Source organism: Trachinotus anak, unplaced genomic scaffold, assembly GCF_046630095.1.
Source record: "Trachinotus anak isolate AG129_WGS33_773 ecotype Australia unplaced genomic scaffold, CSIRO_AGI_Tana_v1 ptg000014l, whole genome shotgun sequence".
Classification (NCBI taxonomy): Eukaryota; Metazoa; Chordata; class Actinopteri; order Carangiformes; family Carangidae; genus Trachinotus; species Trachinotus anak.
In genome coordinates this window covers 9,483,461-9,507,629 of record NW_027273865.1, presented here as the reverse complement: position 1 = coordinate 9,507,629, position 24,169 = coordinate 9,483,461, and the positions used below count along the sequence as shown (strand labels likewise).

The following is a 24,169-nucleotide window of genomic DNA, read 5'->3' as shown; positions in this document are numbered from 1 at the left end:
GGTTTTTTTGACTGTTTCCTCTGCAAACTTACATATAACACAAGTGTGTTACTGCAGTACCACATGTTGGATTGTCCTCATAGAATAAAATTGAAGCATTAAGAATGATGATTTTATCCCCAGCTCTGCATAATATAGAAAAGTCTAGGTTGAAACACAATTGAGGTGTTTATTCTAAGTTATTTTGCATTAAATAAAAAGGCTTCTATCTTGGGATTCACACTGTGAGGAACATTTGTGTGTCTGACAGAGTCACAGTCAAATGTCTGTTCTGTGCTGCTTTTGCTGAGAATTGAAATAAAAATGACTTACTACCCAAAGAATACCAAATTAAATTATGAAACCTTATCTTAATTGGTCCCAATTAACCACTGTTCAGCAGCTTCAACAGAAAAAGTCGAGAGGAACTGACATGTACTGGCATTTACTCAGATATCCACTGACACACACACACACACACAAACATACATGCTTCACACAAAAGAACATGCATCTTACAGTCTCCTGCATTTTTTCCTGCTTTAATGGATCCAATTACTCTTGCAAAGAGTGCCAGCACTGTACCTTATGGTGAGCCAATTGTGATGGTAATTCAGTTGTTTTTAATGGACACACTCTCAATAATGAACCTGTGGGGGGAAAGATTTTCCAGACAAATTGCAGCTCGCATGGCAAACGCAGATTATGCTAATGTGAGGTGCAGAGAGGTTGTCGTGTCTCATGAGGTAGGGGGTGCCGTATATATCCCGTTTTATAATGGAGGAACCATACCTGTAATTGCCCCTAGTTTTGTACATTAATGGGAAGCAAGGGTTTGCTCGTGGCGATGATGTCACAGTGTATCAAAATAGCAGAGAAAGTGACACATTTATGTGCATATCCCCTGCTGTGGTACAGTGTGGCACATTTCACCAATCTACATTGTTTATTAGTCATAGTGTGGATGCTGGATATTCTCTGCTGCTTTGTTCGCAGGAGTGAGATGATGACAGCACAACAGATGGCTCTGACAATTCGGTCCACAGTGTTGAGCCACAGTTAACATAAACTCACTGCAGAACATTCCTGCTGGTCCATTCTCTCAGATTTAGTATCATCTCTCAGCGGTGCCCGACAGGCTCATGTTCTGGGCTCGTCTCCTGACCAGCCATCCAGATACCTCCCCCTCCCCTCACAGGTTCTTGATCCCTGACACTTAACCAGACAGGAGCCTGAGATCGGGACCACCGGACACAGAGGAGGTCACTGTATCCCATTTCACCAGAGAGGATGAATAGATCTGGGACGACCAAACGCACACTTCCCCCAGACTGCCTAGGGCACCATGGTCCAGAGAAAAGAGGGAGGGAGAATAAGCAAGAATGACTGAAGTGCATTCCTGAAAGGAGGGGAGATGGGATTGAATGACGGGGGAGGACAGGGGGCCACTGGTGACACCGGCAGCCAGTGGGATCGGGTTTTCTCTCTGAAAACAGGGCTCAGAAAAACAATGACTTTGGCATCTGTCTGGAAGGGGGAAACAGAGACCGGGATCTTGTGCTGTGAAGTGCTGATGGTTCAGGGGAATGCCTTTAATGTAAGCCTGCCGGGGCTCTCATCGGATACTTCATGGCTCTCCTTGTAGAACGTAACATGAATCAAACTCTATTGCTGCATCAATTAAAGCGGCACACTCAGCGACTCTGAAGATCCCTGTTGTAGTTGCAAACACAGTGAATGAGAAGATACAGTGAATAACAGGTTTGTGTGCCAGGATGACTCGTCTTGTCCTCAGGCCATATCCTCCATTAGATAAGAATCAGCATTCCTCCACTCTGCAGATGTAGGTCATGCAGCCACAACAGTGCAAGCAGCACTCGGGTCTTGCTTCATTTGTTTTATTACCCATCACTGTGTACTGTGAATTTTCTTCCAGTTGTTGCTCGTAGATCAAATCGAGTGTTTTTGCTCCACTTTGTCTCTGCTATTTCGCTGCACCCAAGGAGCTTAAATAAAATCAAATCAACGTATCTCTCCAGGCCAGACACACATTATTATATAAGTTTGCTTTTAGAATTGAGGGCCACCACATATTTTTGGGCAGCCTTTATGATGTCTGAGAGGCAAAACCATGGGCATAAAAATAATTTTGAAGTCCACTCACTGCTGTTTGTAAAGCTTGTTGCTGTTACAGTAATAACTGAAAGCAACAAAGATGAACGTCTCAACATTCCTATCAAGAGAGGGAGTTTAGTGGGTCAATGTCAGATTGAACCTGTAAAAGCTGAAGAACAAAAATAGGATTTTGAGTGAGAGAGGGGGGAGGGCATATCCTTCTCTTCCCCAGTGTAAATCACGCCCTTGGTCACACATAACCACAAATGCACACATGCACATATGCTTAGGAAGTGGAACAACATCATGCCGGAAAGAAATCTACAAAAAGATCCATGGGAAGTTGGGGGCAGGTCTTCGGGTGACTCCTCTGGTGAAGTATGGAAGATTGAATGAGACTTTATGGTGGGAAATGCCGGAGACAGAGATGTCTATCAGCTAAGTCTGCAGCATGCAGGCAAACACAGGTCAGGTTGTCTGTACCCAGTAGCTCAGCCAGGGGCCCACCACACCCTGCAGATACAGATACAGTCCGGTATCACACTTCCCACTGCTGGCTGCTGCTGTTTGTTGGTGGTTCTCTGTGAAGTGGGCCACAGAATATTCCCCCAGTGTCCGTACTGCTGTAGGACAGGAAGAGGCTAAATAGAAGCCAATTAGCTTTGATTTCAGGTCAATTAGCTGCTTTCTTCTTCTGCATTACAGTGTATATTATCTTTGGGAAAAGGAAATCATGGGAGGGCTGTCAGGGACTCCTTGGTAGTCTGTTGAACTCATGTTGTCTGTCCAAAACAAGTGCTCAAACACACACTCTCAGAGGAGTAAATAAACAAACTGACAGAGACAAAGAACAAAGGCAGACTGAAATCCCACCATGAGTAGTTTTGTATTTTTGTGGAAAAAGCAAAGCGTGTTCCTTCTGCTCTGAACTGGAATGGCAAATTTCATTGAATGTAGATTTAAGATTGTTTCTTGGTACAGAGATATTTTTGGCACATTGTGCTGTGCAATAAGGGGTGTTTGACACGGGAGGAGGGAACGCTTGGGCTCTGCTGAAAGGGAAATTGAAAAGAAACAGAATACCAGGAGTCAGATTTCATGAAATAATAGCTGTGACAGAAACGGGGAAAAGCAAGGCAGCACAGAAACCAAGAATGATTTTCCTCTTGGCCCAGAGTAAAGTGAGACAGAAGAAGACAAATATATCAGGGCCATAACAAATATGCCATTGTGTAGACAATTTAACTTGCACATAGTGTAGTTTGAAGCAAATATTGCCTCCTTGAAATTATTGTCATGAGCTGGGGCTGGTTGCTGCTGGACTGCTCCTCAGTTCCTTTTCTTCTAGGATTTTCTAGAGGGAAATTATTTTTTGCCTCTTTGTCAAGAGAGAGTTCAAACCAAGCGTGGCATCCTGGATCAGGTCCATGTGCCTGTGGCCTCTGTGTTTCATGGTGACCGGCCAAGGATCCTGTGCCAGAGGGAGGAACTAACTGCAAACCAGCACCGCTGTCTTATGTTAGGCCTTCAGACCACAGGTCAAAGGGCTGCTGGCTGGAGCTGTCAACCCCGTTCTGCTTCTTAGAGCAAACACACAGAGGCATACAATATACATGCACGAGTGGTCAAGCTCACATCGAAGGACACGCAAACACATCACCACAGCGAGTGCTCTCTTGCGTACTCGTGCGAGGACTGGAGTGGGGAGTTGTCCATTTTGTCTTTAATTGTGTTGTTCTATGCATTAGCCCAGGGCTCATTATGGGCTTATAGAGGGCGTGGGTGGACGAGGATGCATGCATGAAGCAGCGACAGAGGGCTTTTAGTGGACAGATGAGAAGGTGGAGGGCCTCTTCAGCCTGGGCATTGCTCTTCTGTCTCATGTGGAGTGGCCATGGATTGCTCTTACTACATCATTCAGGTTCATCACTGCCGGTTCTTACTTCACCCATTCTAAACAAAGGCTTTTGTTAGTAGTGCTGACTTGAATTGAAGAACATCATTTGGAGTACATTAGTGACAGATACAGCAGTGTTTCAGCAGCAGTGTCCTGCTTACGCCTGTGTGGCGTTTGCAATAGTGTGTATGTATACTTACTTATGCATATGAAGGCCTGAATGAGGCAGAGGGAGAATCAGAGCATGTCGCCGAGTTGGTGAATGGATGTCATGCTTCATTTATTCCTAGAAGTTATTTCATTTTCTTTCTCATTACTGGAGCTATTACAGAAAAGAAAAAAAATGGGCTTTGGTTCAGGAAATTAAGTTTTCATGGACTGTATCCTCCTCTGTCGCTGGCCTTGTACCTGTATGTGCTAGACTGGCACTCCACCACCATGATTTTCTGAATCTAAGAAAACACACTGCAGGTAAGGAAGAGAATATCATATCTTAGTATATTCTTTATAACTTTGATAATCACCATCTGGCACAGTAATAATAACTGTCATCCTTGGAAGGAGAACACAGAAAACTTGGAAGCATAAACATTTGATAAACACATATAATGCACGTTTCCTTGGTGACTTTAATTTCAACCCGAAATGTGTAACTGGAAGTGGGCCAAGTAAATATTCACTCATTCCAGTGTGGAGTTCAAGCGGCTGAGTAGGCTTTGTTAGAATGTACACTGACCTAAAATGAATTTGTTCCGTACAGGCTGCTGCCAAAAACAAGTTAAGTTTGTGCAGATAACTCATTTATAAATCCCTTTAAGAAGTCTGAGGCAAAACATTATCTTGTTCTACATATACCATTCAAGAATGTAGAATCTGAATTTGGAGCGGAGTACACATCCAAATTTGGATATGGATCTGCTGACTTTGAGCTGCATTTTTTTTTTCTCATAGTCGTCATTTTGCTTACAATGCAAACAGACCAACATTGATAACCAGCAACAACCGCCGAGAACAGATAATGTCGCGACAGTGTCTAAATTTGGGTAACAGTCAGTCTACAAAAGTGACCTTTGACCCCAAGCATCCTTAAAATGAAACATTTTAAAGCACTGTAGACATTGCAGTAGTTGTCGTAGTTGAATTATTATCAGGAATTTTTCTTGATGAAAAACCATACAGCTAGAAAGCAGGACATACAGTGAAATGTATGTACGAGAGGCGGCGAAGCAAAGAACCCCAGAGAGATCATTACTCATCACTGTGCAGAGACGCACTGTACGGCCTTGTCTGTCACTGCTGAGAGAAGATGCACTTCTGTGACTGGTTCGTTCCCCCGTGGCTGCTAAACTATCACGCTCAGGCAAGCAGAGTAAACCACTGTGATGTACACTAGGAGAGTCTTTATTCTAAGGCTGATGGTGTGTAGTTAAGGGGGCATGGTAAAATAGATGGTGACAGATAGAGGGTCAGACACTGGGACTCTAAGGACAACACTGTCGGAGTTTTAGCCACATGATGACAGAGCTGACGCTGGGGCAGGCATGCTCGGGATGTCTCTGTTTACTAGTCAAGGTTTCCACTCACTTGACTTTGTCGTAGCTCTTTCAAGCAGTAAGGTGTCCACTTTAGCGCCAGTCAGTCACAGTGCCGCACCCTCTGCTCCTTTTTTGTTTTTTGTCTTCAGGAACATCTTCCCTCAATTGTTGTGCTACTGATCCCACAGGATGGAAATCAGAAAGAAGGAGAGAGGGATGAACAGATGAGAATAAAAAATGTGATACATAGAGAAAAATCTAAACAGAGCAGCAGTATAAGAGAAAACAGAGATAGAGAAGGGATGAGACAGGGATGGAAGCAGCTACATGCAGAGAAAAAAAATTGCCATCAGTTGCCTCTGAATAATTCATGGATTCTTCATAATCAAAAAACCCACTGCTTTTTATGATGCCATATTTCACAGCTAGTTTATGCTTAGGAGGATTGTTAGACAGCCGGTTAACAACGGAGACTGAAGGAGGAGACGGTAGATGCGGCTGTGATACTCTGGTAAGGAATGTAAAGTTCTGTGTGTGTGGTGTTTTCCCTCCACAACGTAAATACGCTGTAACGCTCAGCTCTTCTTCAATGATCTGCCCCCCCCTTCATAAACGTATATTTTCACTATCTCTATTTTGATACCTGACCCCATGCCAATTAACTGGCAGATCAGACCGCAGCGGGTGTGTACAGTAGCATGTATCCCTCTACAGACATCCTAGTAATTTCTTCTTTGTGTTTATCTAATGTGAACACCTTGTCTGATGTGGAACGGCTGGTCAACCAAACACTTGAATGTCCTTAAAAGCTCTGCTCGACTCATCTCGAAGCCGTCTCTCATCACAAAGCCTGTGCGGTGAAACCACAGAGTGATGCGTGCGATAAAAGAGGGCCTGAGGTATTGAGCTCACATCCATTGCCACTTCAAAGACCAGCAGAATCTGTAGGAGACTTTGCTATTGTCTGCTGTGCAGGTGCTCTGCCTCCCACGGGCTCTGGAGGTCTCAGAAAACCACAGAGCACCAGAGAGAAGGACTTGCTGAGATGCTATCTCTCCCAGATACAGACAACATGGTGGGGACTCAGACAATAGAAGGCATGTGGACTCTGGTACTGCAGGTGGGGATGGGGGGTTGGTGGTGTTTGTAATCAGCGCTCAACTTTGCGGGCAGATGCAGTCGGGTCAGGGGAATGTGATGTGAAAATATGTGCAGTGTTTAGCAGAGTTTTCCTTCCTGCATAATGTGACCCGGCTGTGCCAGTTTCATCCCACATTCCAAATAGATGCAAATCAGGTGGAATGAAGCCGTTAGCTGCCTGTCGAGTGTCTGGCTGTCTGCGCTCCACCAGCATGAAACTACACGATACTTTTGCCTTTTGAGATGGTCTGTGTGTCAGTCACAGTCTGAAAATTCTTGCCACGATTTGGCGGAGAGATAGAGCGAAGTATATGGCTGTGTGCTGAACCGTAGGTGATTGGAAAGGAGGTGGCAGGAGATTGACTCCACCACCAACATCATACCTTATACCTTGTGCTTTGGCATGTTTGCAGCTGTGCATGAAAGAGAGCTCTGTGCTTTATTTGCTCAGTGCCATACTGGGATACGTCCACTCCCTGCAATTGAGATAGTGCAGGAACATTTTATTGATGTCACCCATATATAGGCAGGTCTCACCCGCATGACGTGAACTGCTCTGTTTTATTTTCCTCTTCTCCACAACAAACTCAGCACCCTCATCTGCTTCTCCAGAGCAGCAACAAGCCCTGTCACATCCTAGCCCTGATTTGCTTTTTCCCCTTTGTTGAGCACAATGTAGCTTTTTAGCTGCACGCTCTCTTATCATGGCTTTGTTGGCATATTTGGGCTCGGCAGAAACTAAACATGGATGTATTTGATGATTTGCTCGGGGGGTGGGGGGGGGGGGGGGGGGTTGTGGGAGTGTTTTGTGGTAAACTGTCTCCCTGTGTGAGGCACGTTAGGCATGTCTTATCTCAGGAGAACGGAGGGAGAGTTTATCTGTTCGCCGAGTGCCGACCTCTGTGCTGAGGATGTTCCGTTTGTTGCAGAGATACTGAGGGAGAGGATGATGGTTGTGGGGGCTTCTTCCTCTGCTTGTTGATTTCTTCCTCTCTCTCTGCCAGGGGACCGTTTGTTTGCTGGCACAGTCGAGTGTTTTATGTTTGCTTTCACGCTCGCTTGTTTTTTACGCCCCAGCTCCGCTGCTCCGTGAGTGCAGTGAGCTGGTCGGGTCAGCAGGTGCTAATGAGATGAACCACTGACCACACAACCCAGCAGCTCTTAACACACTGCTGTGTGTGTACACACGGCTGCTGACCTCAAACACCCAGTGAACCTGTCACTCCCTCAGACCTGTGTGTGGAACCTGTAGGCCAACACACACTGCTATCTCAGCCAAGTACCCAGCAGCCAAGTCCTCCCTGGCATTATACTGCGTGTGTCATAAAGGTTTTATGAGATTATATTTAACCCTGAGTATTTTTAAATAATCCGGACCTCCAAGGTTTAAAAACAGTCCTTCACGTGAGCTCTTATTTTACCTTGTCAAGCCTCTTTCATAGCCTGATTTGTACTGCACACCCAAGTTGGTGCTCCCGCAGTCCAGATCTCTCATGCATCCCTGCATCCCCCTTTGGCAGAAAAGCTTAAACATCTGTCCCCACTCCACCCCCCTACACTTCTCCGTCTTTCTGCCCTGCATTCCCTTATCCTCCAAATCATCCAGCCAGTTCTTTCTCCTCCATTTCTTAAATTTCCTTTCCCCCTCGCTCCTCGCCCCTCCTCTGCTCCAGATGGCCTCCTCTGTTCCTTTCAGAGTAATCTGTCTACGATGCACAGGGGCTTTGGGCTGACCACATGCCTTTTGGATGTTGGGAATGGCATCCGTGTTGAGTAGGATTTATTTATTTCTTTTTTTTTTTCATGAAGGGGTGAACTAGAGGTTTCTGCTTCCGGTGGTTGTTCCTGTAGACACCTGCTCAGCAAAACAGGGCAGAAGAGGAGGAGAGGGGAAGAGATAAGATTAAGGGCCGAGGTTTAATGAAAAATAAGAATAACTTTTATCAAAATGAAAATGACATTCCCACTTACACACACTTTTACAGAGTAGATTGGGCAACAGGGAAATGAAAAGGGGAAAATAAAATACAAAGTAGAACCAGGAGGATAAGTTGCCCTTATTAAAAGAAAATTGAAACATGCCAACAGCTGATCTTTAATAAGTTCGTCATATTGTGCATTTGATAGGTTTTTATACCATCCTTATCAGAGCTTCTCTTCTCCCAAGAGGATTAACTGCCAGAGGAAGCTCCTTCAATGTGATTAGGTGTTCATATATTAATTTTTCAGATGTCGATGTTTTGAAGAGTCATCAGCAGCTATATTACAGAGAGAGCCTGCAGGGGATGGGATTGAAAAGATATGAGACCAGTATTTAATATTCTCTTTTAATGTCACCCAGTAAAGCCAGCAGTTCGTCCATCATCTCCTGGTAATTTTTCAATCGCACCTTCTATATTTTTCAAATGTCTTATTATATGTCCTCCTCATGACAGTCAGTGCTTTCATTGACAACATCAGCAGCTAATTCATATCAACCGGTCACAGTATACACACATCATAAGTACTAATGTACAAAAAAACGATTTTAACAGACATGCTTGTATGAGTTAGATGTTTTTCATCAGACAGAAATCTCTTGTCTTGGGGATTGGATTGAAAAAACATAAACGGGGGACGTCTTTCCCTGCGGTTTATGAAAGATGAGCTTCATGAAAGCATTGCCAGGGATAAAAAAGATGGAGAAGACAGACTTTGAATGGACACTGGAGCAGAGATACAGTTAAGAAACCAACATCACCACATAAAGTATGCTTAGACCAAATGCACCTCGGCACTCCTCTTTATTCATCAGGCAAGTCTCCGGCTGGCAGGCTTCAATTCAGGGAGTCTACACAAAAGTACCTCAGAGGAGGAAAAGATTTCTCCCCCACATCTATAAATCTAGTAGATATTTTAGAGTCCTCTGTGAGCAGAGTTGGTGCAGTAGCCTTAAATTTCCTTTGCTGCAGGGCCTGGCTTTGTACCCTGGGGAGAGGGATCATAAATCACCTCACCAGGATGTTTCAGCCATGTTAACAGTAGCAAAGTATCCCATAAAACAAAGGGGAAAAACTATGAACGCACTTTTTCTTTTGTCTGTGCTCCATCTAATGAAAATGTAAAGATGGAAAATCCGGGGCTTAACATCAGTCTTGAAACCTTACACAGTGTCAATTTCACAGGGATCAGGGTAATTTCTGGCACACTCACAAAACTTTCTCCTTGGCATCAGCCATGCTCAATATTGCATGTTGGACAACTTGACAAGTGCAGTGAAAAGCTATAGCAGCAAAGTGTTTGGCAGTGATCACGTAGGCATACATGCTCACGTGGTAGACAAGTGCTACAGATGAAATTTCAGCTCTCTATTTCTTTCTGGCACAGTATCTCTGACAGCATTCCCTCGCTCCGTTCCTTTCGGTATCTCTTCCCACTGTAACAGATCCCCTCTTCGATAGGGATATGGACATCTTTTCATCTTCTCAGGGCCCATCTGGGAGAGTTTAGGGTCCATGTGGAAACCATTGAAATAGGGACGGCAACTGATCAGAGAAAGATGTGCCCCTCTGGAGCTGCAGCACATGTTTGGATCCCAGTATCCTTATTTGCTTTGTCTCACCCTCTTTAACATTCTTGTGCCCTATATCTCTGGAGGACCCCCCACCTCCACACTTTTGCTTAACCTGTACAACCTTTCCCCCCCTTTGTCCCTCTTCCTCCTTCCCTCCGTCTCTCCCTTGTCTCCCCTGATGCCTGGTAAAGTGATTGGAGAGGGATCAGCATGGTGGAAATGAAAGTGGCCATGACGAAAGGCTACGGGATCTGCTGTAACATTGCATTGGATCCCCTTGTGTGTTTTTTCCTTCCCCATTTTCCTCTCTGCCTGCCTGTTTCCTTCCACACAGCCGCTATCATATTACTCTTCTCCAGTCACCTCCGCAACAGCCGCTGATGTAATCCAAGTTTATGGTCCCGTCCCGACCACGGCGCACTGTTCTCCAGAACAATCGTTCACTCCTACCGTTTCCTAAACCACTCTCAAATTAGACTTTCATTGGAAACTAAGTGCATTAGGCTGACATTTCCATGACACCAATTTAAGATGAAAGAGAGACGACTTCTGCTTTGAATTAGCTTGTTTGACATATGCTACGGAGACATCCGCGTATTGCGTGTCCGCTGGATCTCATTAAGCATGCATTAATAAGTCGTAGCCCAAACAGACTGGCAGCATAGTCAGTAGGGAGAAGTAAAACGCAAGCTAACACACCTGCCTGCACATGAGTGCTCACACAAGTTGTTGCACATTAAAAACTGGAAAGTCCAGCTGAGCAAAGGGACGAGCGGGAGCTGTATAAAGTTTGTGATTTACATTATCTCTGACATGAAGCAAAGGCAGACCCCCAGTCAGTGTAAACGCTCTGCCCCCCTCCCGTCTGCACAGCGCCACCACAGAATAACACTCAGTCAGTCACCGTTGTTTGTCCATAATATGTCTTTGTTTTTGGAAGATGTGCGAGAGATTGTGGAGCATCCTGTTATCTGCTCGTTAGATCTCAGGCTAATAGAGAAGTGAAAAGATCTGCAGCAGATGTTTGTGTCTTAAAAATGCTCAGATGGCGGTAAGCGGCGGGTCAGATGTCACGAAAGCGTGCTGTGTTTATGGATGTAATTTCTCTGATGGTGTGAGTTAGCCAGCCAGCAGGCTCCTCTTACGCTATTCCTTCCCGCTCAAGATCATGAGCAATCCGCCCTTTGCAAATTAGCCCGTATCATTGTGTGTCACATCAAATTAGGAGCGTTTGTGATGACTGTGCCGTCCGACTGGTGCTAACTCGTTTATCCATTCCAGTATCTTCCTTCTCTCACCCTCATTCTCTCTTCTTCTCACACACACAAACAACACTCATGTGAAAACAGACAACCACACAGATTTAGATTTCTCAGGAAGAAAAACAAGTTGCCTCACATCCCCCTCTCACCCTAGTCATAGTCATATATAAGAGTCCCGTGGCCCGTCTGAGTCCTACACAGCTTCTTTGTCATCGTGGAGCTGAGGAGGGGTCAGGTCTGGAGGAGCAGTGGAGGAGGTCCAGGGGGGCTCCAGGGGCCAGGAATGTTAATTGGGAAGATTGTTTTAATAAGGCCCTCATCTTTGCAGATGCTGGGAGAGGGTTCGCCGGTGGGGCCACACAGACGGGAGGGCAGCTCACAGTGAGATATTGTCAGCAAACATAAGTGAGACAATGTGAACTGAGCTGTGTGAAACACGTAGCAGGATTTAGGCACAAGTGGATAAAGATATTCCATGGCTCTTGGCGTGTTTACGCCTGCTTTTCTGGATGTAAAGGGATTTACTGTAATGAGCATTCTATGGTGACAATTCTGTGATCTGCATATTTTCACCAGTTCTGTGTTGTGTAAAATCCTATTACAGTGTGAAGACTCAGGCTGACTAACGCCATCGAGTGAAGCTGAACACAGGCAGAGAGGAGAGAACAGCTGTGAGAAAGGAGTGGGAAATTTAGAGGCAGAGAAATTTTATATATATATATATATATTCCCCGCTTATCTCAAGTAGCATTTAGCCCGACTGATAGCTTGTTTTATTTGGCCAGCTTTTGGGATAGCTATCTCTGAGATTTTAGCCTCCACCACAATACAAAGAAGTGCATTTTGTTTATGGTGCTGGTAGCATTTAAAAATTCGGCAGCCAACTCTCCTTCCAGAATCAATGTTCCCGTTACTGTAGATAATCTACACAACGTAGTGTCAGCAGTTTTCAAGAGAAACCAAAGGAAACATTTCTTCAGTAGAATTTACTTCCAATGGAAATGTTTGCAGGGAGATAGAGTTATTAGGAAATCACCTCCTCTGAGGTCTGTTGATATAGATTTATAATAACACTTAGCACATGTATAACCAAATGCTGACAGACAATCAAAGACAAACTTAAAAAAACAAATAATGTTTGGATTGTGGAGGTTCGTCATTTACTAACAGCAAATTACACTGAGGAAATTCTTCTTCTGCCTTCAAGATTTTTCTGGCTGCCACAGCCACATTTGTGTACACTGTGTATGTTTCATCTACATAGGTGTATGGAGAAAACATTTTATACACTGAGCATAGTTCAAAGAGGGCAGAAAGGCTACTAACAGATCCCCATTGCCTCTGTCTGTGTTGTGTGTGAAAGGAGAGAAAGAGACAGAGAAGGAGAGAGCATACTGTACAGGTGTACATGTTTGTGTGCGCGATAGTGTTACATCTGTTCTTTTGTGTCTGTTCGCTTCAGACTTGAGGCTATGCAGTGAGTGGTGAGAGCAGGGTTACCAGGGTTCTCAGATCTTCCTCCTGCCCTGGGAGTAGGTGGCAGAGCTCCACCTATAGACAAGACTTACAGCAGTGAAGATAGGCTGTACCCACTCCAACCAGACCTGCCAAAGGGGGCAGATCATAAACATCAATCCCTAAGTTAAGTTACCTGTTCTTGCAAGGGACATGCAGTTACTTTCCACAATGTGAAACTCCTGAAACAGCATCCGAGAGTGGAAACCATGAATTAATTTGGCATCAGCTCTGTGCTGTGTAAATTGAATATTTTATTTAGCTTGGCCAGCTCCTAATGAGAAAACTACATATGTCCGAGTGCATTTAGTAACCACAATAGTTGATGCTGTTTTTCCACAACAGGTACTGGGCTCTCCTTGAGAATCAAAACAGCCTTGAAATCACTTTCATATGCAGACAGAGTGTATGGGCTGATCTGTCAGGGGCCGACAAGGACACAAATGGCTCGTTGATGTTTTTCACTCATTACACTTAAATGTGATAATCCCATACAGATGTTTATGACACAGTTTACATTGTGGCAGTGGGTGTTCCTTATCAGGATTTTATGGGGTTTGTATTTTTTTTTTATATGATTTTGCTTTTTAGAACATTTTTGGACAGAGAGAGAGAGAGAGAGAGACTGGTTCTGGAGCTGTTTTTTTTTTTCCCTGTGACATTCCTGCCTGTGCTGCCCCGACACTCGATAACACTCTTTATTTTAGTCCAACTCCTGCTCTCCGAGCACTCCAATCAAACAGGCACTGTTTATTGAACTATGAGGTGCCAAGTCACTCACTCACTCAGTCACTCACATAAACCTGCCTCCCCGCTGCCCTCTGTGCCTTTTCGCCGTGTTCGCCAAACGCCATCTCCCTCTGCAAGCCTGACGAGAAGACTTACGACCATTTAAACAAACACAGGCACTCAATGGCCTCTCTGTCTGTGCGGCTGCGTGGCAGGGTTTCCTTTATGTGGTGTATGAGTGTGCCCCTGTGTGTGCCTTTGTGTGCGCACATGTTTGTGTTTCTTCATGTACAGACATAATTGCTGTTGGATACTAATGCCCATGAGGTCTGCATGTGTTTGTTGAAGTGTGTATGGTAGAGGGTGAAGCGCTGCGATTGAGCCCTCTGCACTGGGCTCTCTGCAGCCTCACTGGGCCACTGTGAGTGCAGACATGGCCTCTGCTGTGCCTCTGAAAGGGCCACAAAGCCATCTGCCCCGGCTGCCAGTGCCAGGTATGGACTTTAATCACCTGGCACATCACAGTGTAAATCCCATTACCCCCCCTCGCTTTACCCCTGCCTCACTCAACACACGCACACAGCAGCAGGCCCAGCCTGGTTCTTTTCCCTACATGGCTTGGTTTACATTTGCATCTGTACATCTCTACAGTTAGTAGCACGTGTGCTGCTCATCCTCTGGATGCCGATCAAAACACGGTGTCAGGGTCTCATCTGATCTACAACTGTCGAAGTCTTCAAATGATTTTCAAATGTGCATTTATTCCAGTGTTTCTACCACAGCAAGTAAGACACATTGAGAGAACATGTTGACAAGCAGATACTGTGTCAGTCTGTGCTTTGTTTATTTACTAATGGACTCACATGGTTTATTATTCGGACTTTGAATGTTTATAATAGTTAATCGGGACATCCTGTCTATGTTCAGGGACATGACATCACATCCGAGTGTGAAGGATGACCTCATGGCGTTCAAGGTGTGCAGGTGCAAACCCTAAAGGCCAGTTGGGTAATAGTCTGTCTGCTCTTGTTGACATATTTACGGGTGTCCACAAGGTATCTTGCGGTCAACCAGGCACTTAGGCTGTCAGGCGTTTTTAGCCAGTGCGCCTCCACAGATGTGACCTCGTATTGAATGTCACGGTTGTCTAGAGAGCTGCTATTGTTTTCAAAATGATTTATCAATGGAGCATTTGAAAATAAATGTGAAATCTATAAATTAAATCCTAAAAGAACAAAACATGTAGGTGTGGAAAAAGCGTGACGGCTTTATCGCGATGTCTACCGCTATTACTATTTGCCAGTTTTACCTCTATATTTGTGTGTGTGCACATAAACTGTGAAGTTTATATCTATAATCACCCATCCCTGGCAGTATTACGGGCATGCTCAGTGCAGCTTGTGTGCTGCAGGATAGGATAGAGTGTCCACAGGGTGGGCAAGAGGGCATGAGCTCAGAGCTGAAGAACGAGAGCCAGATTGAGAAAGAGAGGGGAGGCTGCCATGTCCAATCTGATCTCTCCAGTGGTGGGGTCAGGAGGGAATAAGGGAATGAGAAGGAGGAGGGAGAGGAAGAGGAGGGAGGGAGGCAGAGATTCTCCAGAGTACAGTAGGAGTCCTGTTTTATCTTCACACCCACCAGCAAACTACAGATTTGTGCAGTGCAAACACACACACACACACACACACACACACACACACACACACACACACTGTACGCACGCCGCTGGCAAATTATCCACCTGCTACAGCCTTTGCAGTAGAGTGGCATGGGTTAACACACCATCGCTATGAGCGTGTCTTTGATGCAAGCTGCTCACCGAGTGTGTGAGTCGAGAGAGAGAGAGGTAAGATAAGGGGGTCAAATGCTGAGAGGGGAGAGAGAAATGTAGAGACAAAGTGGGAGGCACATAGAGGGAGAGAATGAGAGGTGTTTGTCCCACAGGACAGAGCTGGAGGCAAGGTGAAGAGCATCAGTATGGAAGGGCTTAGCACACAAACATAGCCGCACTGTGAATAAGGCAGATTTTTTGCTTATGGCATAAACAACACTCTGGAAGGGGCAGAGGAATTATGTTGTACAATAAGCACAAATACACTGGAGGGGAGCTCAACCAATGTAAGCCCTGTTTTAATGCACATAAACCTGTCATTGTTGACCAGAATGGGGCAGATTTTAATATGATCCGGTTTTCTTTACATGTGAAATATAACTGAAACATCCAGGCTTTGACCTATTTCTTTTATGTTCAATTATATTTTGCTGTTACTCGTATATTAACTTGTCCTGTCGCTGTTTCAAACTGTTGAGCTAAATAAAATGAATAGGGGGGGAGAGAGAGAGAGGGAGAAAGAGAGAGAGAGAGAGAGAGACTGAGTCTACTGCAGCTGGGGCTGGAAGCAGTCACAAATAACCAAGAACATCTGGCGCTGCTTAGCCATTTGATATTTTCCTGGTATTCATTGCACTGTCCATTCATCCCTACCTTATATCCTCAGGTAATGTTTGATGATGTTTGACCCCTGATAGCCTGACATTATGGCAGCTTGTGAAGCAAATGGAGCAACTCGCACAAAAGAAGCAGAACTACCTTCAGGAAACCAGGAGGACAGATGAAAAGGAGGAGAGAGAGATCATCTTCCATTATATGGAACAGCTTTTTTTTGCTTCTACTGTTCCTCCTGTCTTTAGTGCCCTTTCTCTCTCGTTATCATTCATTCTTCTTCCCTCATGGGGCAAGCCATGTCCTCTCTGTTTCAAAGAAAAATCCAAAGCCAAAGGCGAGACCCATGCTGTGCTCTGTGTCTCTGCAGGACTGACTCTGGGTGCCTTCTGATAAATCTTTAATTCCCCAGTGGGTCTGTTTTTGTATCCTTCCAAAGATTTGTGGGGAAGCTTGTTGTACTTGGTTTAATTTCCTCAGAACAAAGCTCATCTGATCTTCCCACCCAGACTTGTGTGTGGCATTAAGTCTTCATTTTCATTAATGTTGGAGGGGCAGCACGGGAATCTCATTTTAATTTGACATTTAAACATCTGTTTTCAATTTCCTGAGGCAAAGATTGCATGTGTGTGTGTGAGTGTGTGGGTGGACAGGGGATAGTTTGTGGGGGTGATGAACCTTGGAGTTTTCAGAGCTGAGAGCAGCCATCTCAGCTGACCTTTAAAGGAGGGTTTGGGTGTAAAAAATAATGGCAGCTAATTGTGTTAGCCTCAGCACAGCTCCAATTTGCTACTGTGAACTGAGAGAGCAATTTATCATAACGTACAGCAGAGTGTGGTCAGACTCAGCTTGGCAGGGCCCAACAGATTTTTGCCACTGCAAACTAAAGCTCTGCTTTGATAGGTATGGTTGTTTTATGTACAGTCAGCTGTTTGTCTTGCAGTGAGACATCCAGATGAGAGATGATTTGTTTTGTTTTCAGCCTACTGAAAAGAGGAAAAGAGGAAGTGCAATGCAGAACAGATCCCTTTACCTTGCCTAAATGTATTGATATCTGTCCAGGTCCGGATGTTCACTCTGTTTCATCCCATCATCAGCATATTTGAGCAAATCCAGGACGGACAAAGAGGCGTCTTCATGCTGGGACCTGTGACTTTGGCCCATTTCCACATATTAAGCCACAAACTGAAAATCTCTCTGTACACACACAAACACACACACGCACACATTGAGTTTGGCCTCCCTGTTAATAGCGAAGGAAATATTATCTGCTAGGGGACAGCTGCAGGCTCACTAGAGAGACAGAGTGGGAGAGTAGGCTCATTATCCCAAACACAGACACAGACCACACTACACACACACACACACACACACACACACACACACACACTTACTTTCAGGATAGCGCACAGCATGAGAGCCTCTCTACCCTATTTTTCACCCAATTCTGGGTCCCAGAACAGGACCAGTGAGGGAGTCAGGCAAGCAGGGCCTTATGCAGTACATATACAGGAAAGAGGGACGCTGGATACCTTATTTAAACCAGGGGGGCCAGAGGCAACCAATTCCACCACAGCTCCGGATCTGACAGGGCTTCTGGCGGAAGAGTTGGGGCTTTGTACCCCATCCAGATCTGGGTCCATCTGTCTGTCTGACAGACTGTCTGGCTGCCTCTGCTTCCCTCTTGCTCACTCTGCCTCCGTCCCAAAGGATTTTGTTTTTTCACTACACAGATGTTCGGGACTGTCTGCTGCGCTGCACTCAGCTGTGTTTATAACAAAGAGGTGTTGGTTTGGAGGAGCAGAGAGGGCAGCGAGGTGGGGGAGTGAGTGCTGTTGAGGAGGGGTGGAGGTCACTGCGCTGTTGGTGTAAACACTGGATGATGCCAGCTCTCCCTCTGGCCTCCAACTAGTCAATACAGCATCCCTTTTTTCTCTTCCTCTTTTCCACCACACACATCCCTTTTTATTTTCCAGAGGGACAGATGCATCTGCATGTGAGCTGAGAGAGTTACAGCGAGGCCAGCAGGGGAGGCAGAGGTGCACTTCGTGTTACAGTCAAAGTTGCTGAGCTCACTCACTCGAGCGTTTATGACAGACTTTGAATTAACTGTGCAGAAAAAGCATGAATTCTCTCACCCACGCTTCACTGTTAAGTTCTTAAGTGTTCACAGTCCTCATCAGCAGGATATTGCTCAATCGTTATCATTGACTCAGGATGTTTACACTTTTATACTTTACTATCAGAAAAAAACAAGAAGGAGAGATGTTTGAACATGAAAAAAAAAAAAAAAAGTTTGCATTTTATCTGAGCCAAGCAGCATCTTCAATGGCTGACTTCTCGTCAGAACAGGTCGAGCTTGCTGACACAAACAGAGGCAGTGTTTCCTCAGTTGGAGCTGGTGCTCTAATGGATCGGATGGTTGGTGTTTACATTTGCATTCCTGGATGACTGTATCTGCTTTTAAACGCACCAAATGAGCTCACTCACCGCACAGCTGCACCACTGACTTTGAGTTGGATCAGAGTGAGTGTCGAAAATGCACATGGTCATAATCATTACTCATCTGTGTGCAGCACAGTGTCAATATATCTGTAGATGTCCCCTCCTCATTGGCGGCGACAGCATGCAAGTTTGAAAATATCCGATGAATCCTTTTGCATTGTCTCTGGTGAATACTGCTCCTGTGCTTAAGAATTGAGGCTGGGTAACGTTGCAGCTGTTCATAGGAAGATTTGGATTTGATTATGCAGCAAAAGACTGGGGAAGCTATTACCACCCATCTGCCTCTAAAGCCAGGTTCCTACTGTTGGACTGGATTCCCACTCCACGTTAGAAGAAGCAGAGAGCAGTATCTAACAGAAACAGCTTAAAGGGTTTAGTCAGGAATTTGTTGGCTGTCAGTAGGTGAGGGGTCCTGGGGTGAGTCCGACTTTGATCTGTGACTGAGGTGACTTTAGAGCAAACCGAGTAGCGTGAGACAATAGGCGGCAAAAGCTCAGTTTTATCCCCAAAACACAGACGAAATAACTCACAAGCATCCATTCGCATGACTTTTCCATGCATCCAGAGGGATTAAATGCACATGCACACACACTGCGCTGACCTCACGCACTTTGTGTGTGGCCTGAGTTACAGCCTGAAATTTACAAGCACTGTTTTCATATGTTTTTATATGTATATGCAGCGGAGCTGGGAAAATGATTACTGGCACGCTGTCCTCAGAAGTTGAGTTTGTTGCTTTTTCATTACTTTCTCCCCTCTCAATAAACCTCCAGTTTATCTCTAACGCTACAGATATGGAGTCCAGAGATATGCTGCGCCTCTGCCCCTCAGAAAATAGATATCCATTGATCCGCTTTGTTGCAACTACCAGTTCGTAATGATATTGATGTGACATTCAGATAAGGCAGGCAGGCTAAGACTAATGATTTTAGGTGAGGCAGGTGGTGTAATTTTGCAGTTAGCCCCAAATGAAAATCAGAATTGCTCAGTTAATCTCTCTAAACCTTCTTATCTATTCAGTGTCAAATTTGTATCACCAATGAGACCTAGGAATGAGAAGCTGTGGACCTCTAATGTCTGAAAAATGAAAATTCATGGCTGTGTCATCTTTTTTACACCTTTACCGGGGGGAAATCAATGCAAATAACAACCATATCCTGAGTCCTTACCAAGGCAGCAATAGTAGATTGGATCTAATGTAGATTTTCATCTATGTCAAGATAGCGCGGGTGTATGAGCGAGGAGGACGTAAATACGGAGTGTCAGGGGGAGATGAAGAAGTGATGATGGAGAGGTGATGATCAGTGTGTAAGTGTGTGTGGCTGATTGTATGTAGATCTGTTTGGTACAGTCAACAAGGAAGAAGGTCATTTACTATTAGACATGATGATGGGCACAAATATGTGCTCATCACTGCTGCTCTGAAGCTTATTGACAGGAATGTTATGAGGAAGAAAGCAGGCCATTAAAAACAGCAGCCGTATCAGCCTTGTATAGACACTGGTCTACACTATATGCATATGTTTTTTATTTAGTCAGTGCCATATGCTGTAAAATTTTGATGGCCTTATTGCAGTTTTCATTGTGGGCGGGATTCAGTAAATCAATAGTGATACCCGCCCAACATTTTGTCGTCTGTGCAGAACTAATTATCTGTGTCTAAACACCTTGACTGCTGTTTTACTAGCTGCCGTCGGCTTTATGAATGTAGCAACAGCTTTAGTTGTTGTTGTTTTTTTCTTTTTTTTCAATGCAGTCATCCGCTTCATTAACTGTTCCTTTGCTGTGCTTTTCCTAAAGGAGGACATAATGACGTTTTGCTAATTTTTTTCTTCTTCCTCTGTTTTCTTGCAGTTCTACGTGACGACTTCAGACAAAACCCTGCTGATGTGATCGTGGCAGCAGGAGAGCCAGCGGTTCTGGAGTGTCAACCTCCACGTGGTCACCCTGAACCCACCATATCATGGAAAAAAGATGGCGTAAACATTGACGACCGAGATGAGAGGATCACTGTAAGTACACTGACTTTTTTCCTTAAACTGTGGTGACTTAAACATTGTTATTGCGCACATGTAGCCTAATTTATATTTTGTATATGGGGATGATGTGTTTAACTGTATTAGATATAATGACCCAGAATGACCTCAGTGTTTGTTGAAAGACTGATTTACTTTTAAGCAACCCATTTTGGTGGCTACAACCTGTAATGACAGAGGTCCTGCATCATTAGTCAGCAGCCTTGCATTGATTGAGATGGCTTGCTGAGGAAATCAACCAGGAGCAGCAAAGATCAGGAAGAAGAAATGAGCTGACTGGAGTCAAAGAGGACAAGGTTGTACTCAGCAGCAGCAGCACCTGCAGAATCCAAACAACTCTTTACATTTGATTTACAACCAAACCACCAATTATTCCGCTTTAATTAAAACAGCACACAGCCAAGCACTACTGTATCAATCAGCTCTACATGCTTGCTTACTAAAGATCTGTCTTGAATAATCCTAGCTCCAGCTGTTTCAGCCAAACACGACTTGATGTCCGTTCATTCTTCTTTAAGCAGGAAGAGACTTCTAGTTGTGTTTGATTATTCTGATTGGATGTGTGCTTTAGGGAAGTTAAGACTCTGACTCAGCACTCAGCTAACACAAGCAGGTTGTGAGCAGTTTGCAGTGGGTCTGGCTCCCATTTTCAAATCTGACTGTTGGGGTTTTGAAGGTCTGACTGCACATTGTGCAGTTGTGGAGCAGTCGAATAGTTTGCCCCCCAAGTGCTGACGATGGCTAACTTTACAGTACAGTCATGGAAAATCAAATCTTCCCCAGATAATAAATACAAGGTACCAATAAAGATGTTCCACTGTGTGTGTGCCTGTAGCTTGGTGCTGAAGTCCAGCCGGGGCTAGTTGTGCTCAATACATTTTCATTACTGGGTAAGTCAAAACAGTGATTCATTGCTGTTGGCTGTCTTCAGTGGAGGACCGTACATGACTAAATACAGTTTTGCTCCGTGAGGTCTGGTTGAGTTTGAGCGCATTGAGCCCTTCATTCCAGCTCCTGAACAGTGCGAGTGTTCTGCGTCTCTCGGTTATTTTCTAAGATTCACAGGCAAAACATGAAGCATCCGTGTCTGTCTGCTGAGCAGCATGATTGAAAGAAACAAGCACAAAATCTAGTTTACAGAGAATCAAATCATATCTGTTCCTGAGTTGAGTCAGTAGTCGCTGATAAGCACGCAGCCTCTTTGCCACAAAGTGAACTCTTGCAGCCTTAGAGGAATTTACTTTCTGTCTTGTGTTTACACATTCAGCCATCCATTCAGCTGACTGCCTCTCTGTGGCCACTGTTGCAGTATAGAAGATATATATAACAAACATCCCATTCTCTCCTAAACTGACGTTAAAGACTATACAGTTTGGAGATTAGATCTTCCGTGCATTCGCTTATTTTTATCAATTAACCTTTTTAGTTAATTATCCAATAACAAACTACCTCACACTGTTAACTATGGAGTGTTAAAGGCAAGGTACACTGTGGACAAAGCATCTCTCGCACACATGGCCTTTCCCAGAATTATACTTTATCCCCACTGAACACACACACACCCTATCTCTGTTGTTTATAAATCATTTCCACTGTAACATCATTTCTACCTCCTGCATGGTGGAAGTGAGGATTTATCTCAGTGCTGTATATGTGGTTTTGTGCGCTGATGGGTGAAATCCTTTGAGTAAACGCTGTGAACGCTGCCTCTGTAACACAGGCTAAATGACTCAGAGTTGTGTCCTTGTTGCCTGCAGCAGTGTTGAAACTGAAAACAGGGTCTGGTAGATTTAACAGCTGGTGTTGCTCACTGTAAACTTCCCGTCAAGCACAAAACCTCACACACTGAGTGTTCCCAAATGACCATTTTCAAAGTTGAGCTCGACATCACGTATGACCATCTAAGTATGTGTAACCAGCTGTGGTGACAGACGGGAGTCTGGACGATGTCCTGTGGACACCCATGTTAAAAGATCAGGTTGTATTAGAAATAGGATGATCGTGGGGCAATGTGAAGAATTTGTGTAGGGTACGGTGAATGCACGACTGTAGAGAGGGAAGCAGAAGGTGGAATCTTTATAATGTGATGAACAGCTGAGCTCGTCAAAGCCCCCCCGTCCAGCCTGCATTGTTGTGTTTGGTTCAGTCAGTTCCTCCCACCATGCAACATGCTGGAACGTGCAGTCTCCTTGGTGATCACTGGTGATCAGAGCGAGGTCCCTAACCACCTGCAGTGGGGATTTTTTTCTCAGTGCTGCACTTTGCTGGGATGGGTCGGCTTGGCTTTGGTGGCTGCAGCATAAAGACGAGGGAGCGAACTTCAGAGAGAAAGACACATCAGAGGAAACCCTCCTGTTTTTCTATCTATTTTAGTCAGCTGTGTGTAAACGCCAATGACATGCTGTGTGCCGTCTCACATATATTCATGACTTCATGTGGGGCGTTTGTGAAAAGTTTCCCACTGAGCCGTAAAATGTGAGGTACGTCTATTACCCTGTAATGCTGCTGTGCCACTCGCAGCAGCTGGCCACATTCCTCTCAACTTTGTCTAACTGGTCTTTCAGGAACAATGAGGAAAGGATAAATAAACAGAAAAGGGAAAACTGCCAGTATTTAAGCCTAGACCATTGTCTGTCTTTGGAGTCTGTCGGCAGCATTATAAATGGCCAAAATGCAGCACATTGTCCTCCTCCTTTTGTGCAATAGTTGTGGCTAATTATCAGCCTGGAAAATGAACTGCTGTGAGAGTACCAACCCAGTGCATGCTGAATGGGGGATTTTGCATTATCAGCATTGCCAAATGACATGAGACAAAAGGCAACAGGATAGAGCCATCTCCCTGTAATGCAGGGATAATGGTCAGATTGTGGGGGCTTTCAGCAGCCTGTGTGCTGCACTGTGTTGTGTGCAGAGGATATGCATATGGAGAAAAAGAGGACCATTGCTGCATCCATTTACTTTAGCCTGCTCTCAGAGCCCCTGCTGCTCTGGCACTCCAAATATGCCTGTGGAGAATGGGAAACTGCCACAGACAGAGGTAAGTATATGGAAAGAGTGGCCGGGCCCTTAAGTGGATCCTCATGTCAAAGCCCTGTGGTACCAACAGTGCCCCCCCCCCCCCCCACCTCCAACCTCCCACCCCCCCTCTCTGCTGCATGGTCTGCCCTGACCTTGGGCCTTTGTGAGTGTCACAGTGTTTTAGCTGTTAAGCCTTTCCTCAAACAAACAGTAACATAATGATACTTCAAACCCCTCCAGCACCACGGGGTACCCCCCCAAATAAGCCAGCCTTGCACAGCCTCTTCACTTCCCTCTGCCTCCTGCTTTTTACCATGAATATTAAACAGGGGTGAAGGGCTGAGGAATGCCTCTGAACCAGAAGAATGTGTCCAGTTGCAACGTTGCCCATTTAGACTTCATAAAAACTAAAAATCCATCCACGCTCTGAAGTTTGTTCGTC

The 24,169-nt window shown here is 44.9% G+C and overlaps 1 protein-coding gene across 1 annotated transcript in view; it reads left to right on the top strand.

The window, feature by feature from the left end:
• Positions 1-24,169, top strand: part of robo1 (roundabout, axon guidance receptor, homolog 1 (Drosophila)) — a 218,489-nt gene that overhangs the window by 155,607 nt on the left and 38,713 nt on the right. The window contains exon 5 of the mRNA XM_071496345.1: positions 20,528-20,685. Within this exon, the coding sequence (XP_071352446.1) occupies positions 20,528-20,685 (158 nt within the window). The remainder of the gene's footprint in view (positions 1-20,527; positions 20,686-24,169) is intronic.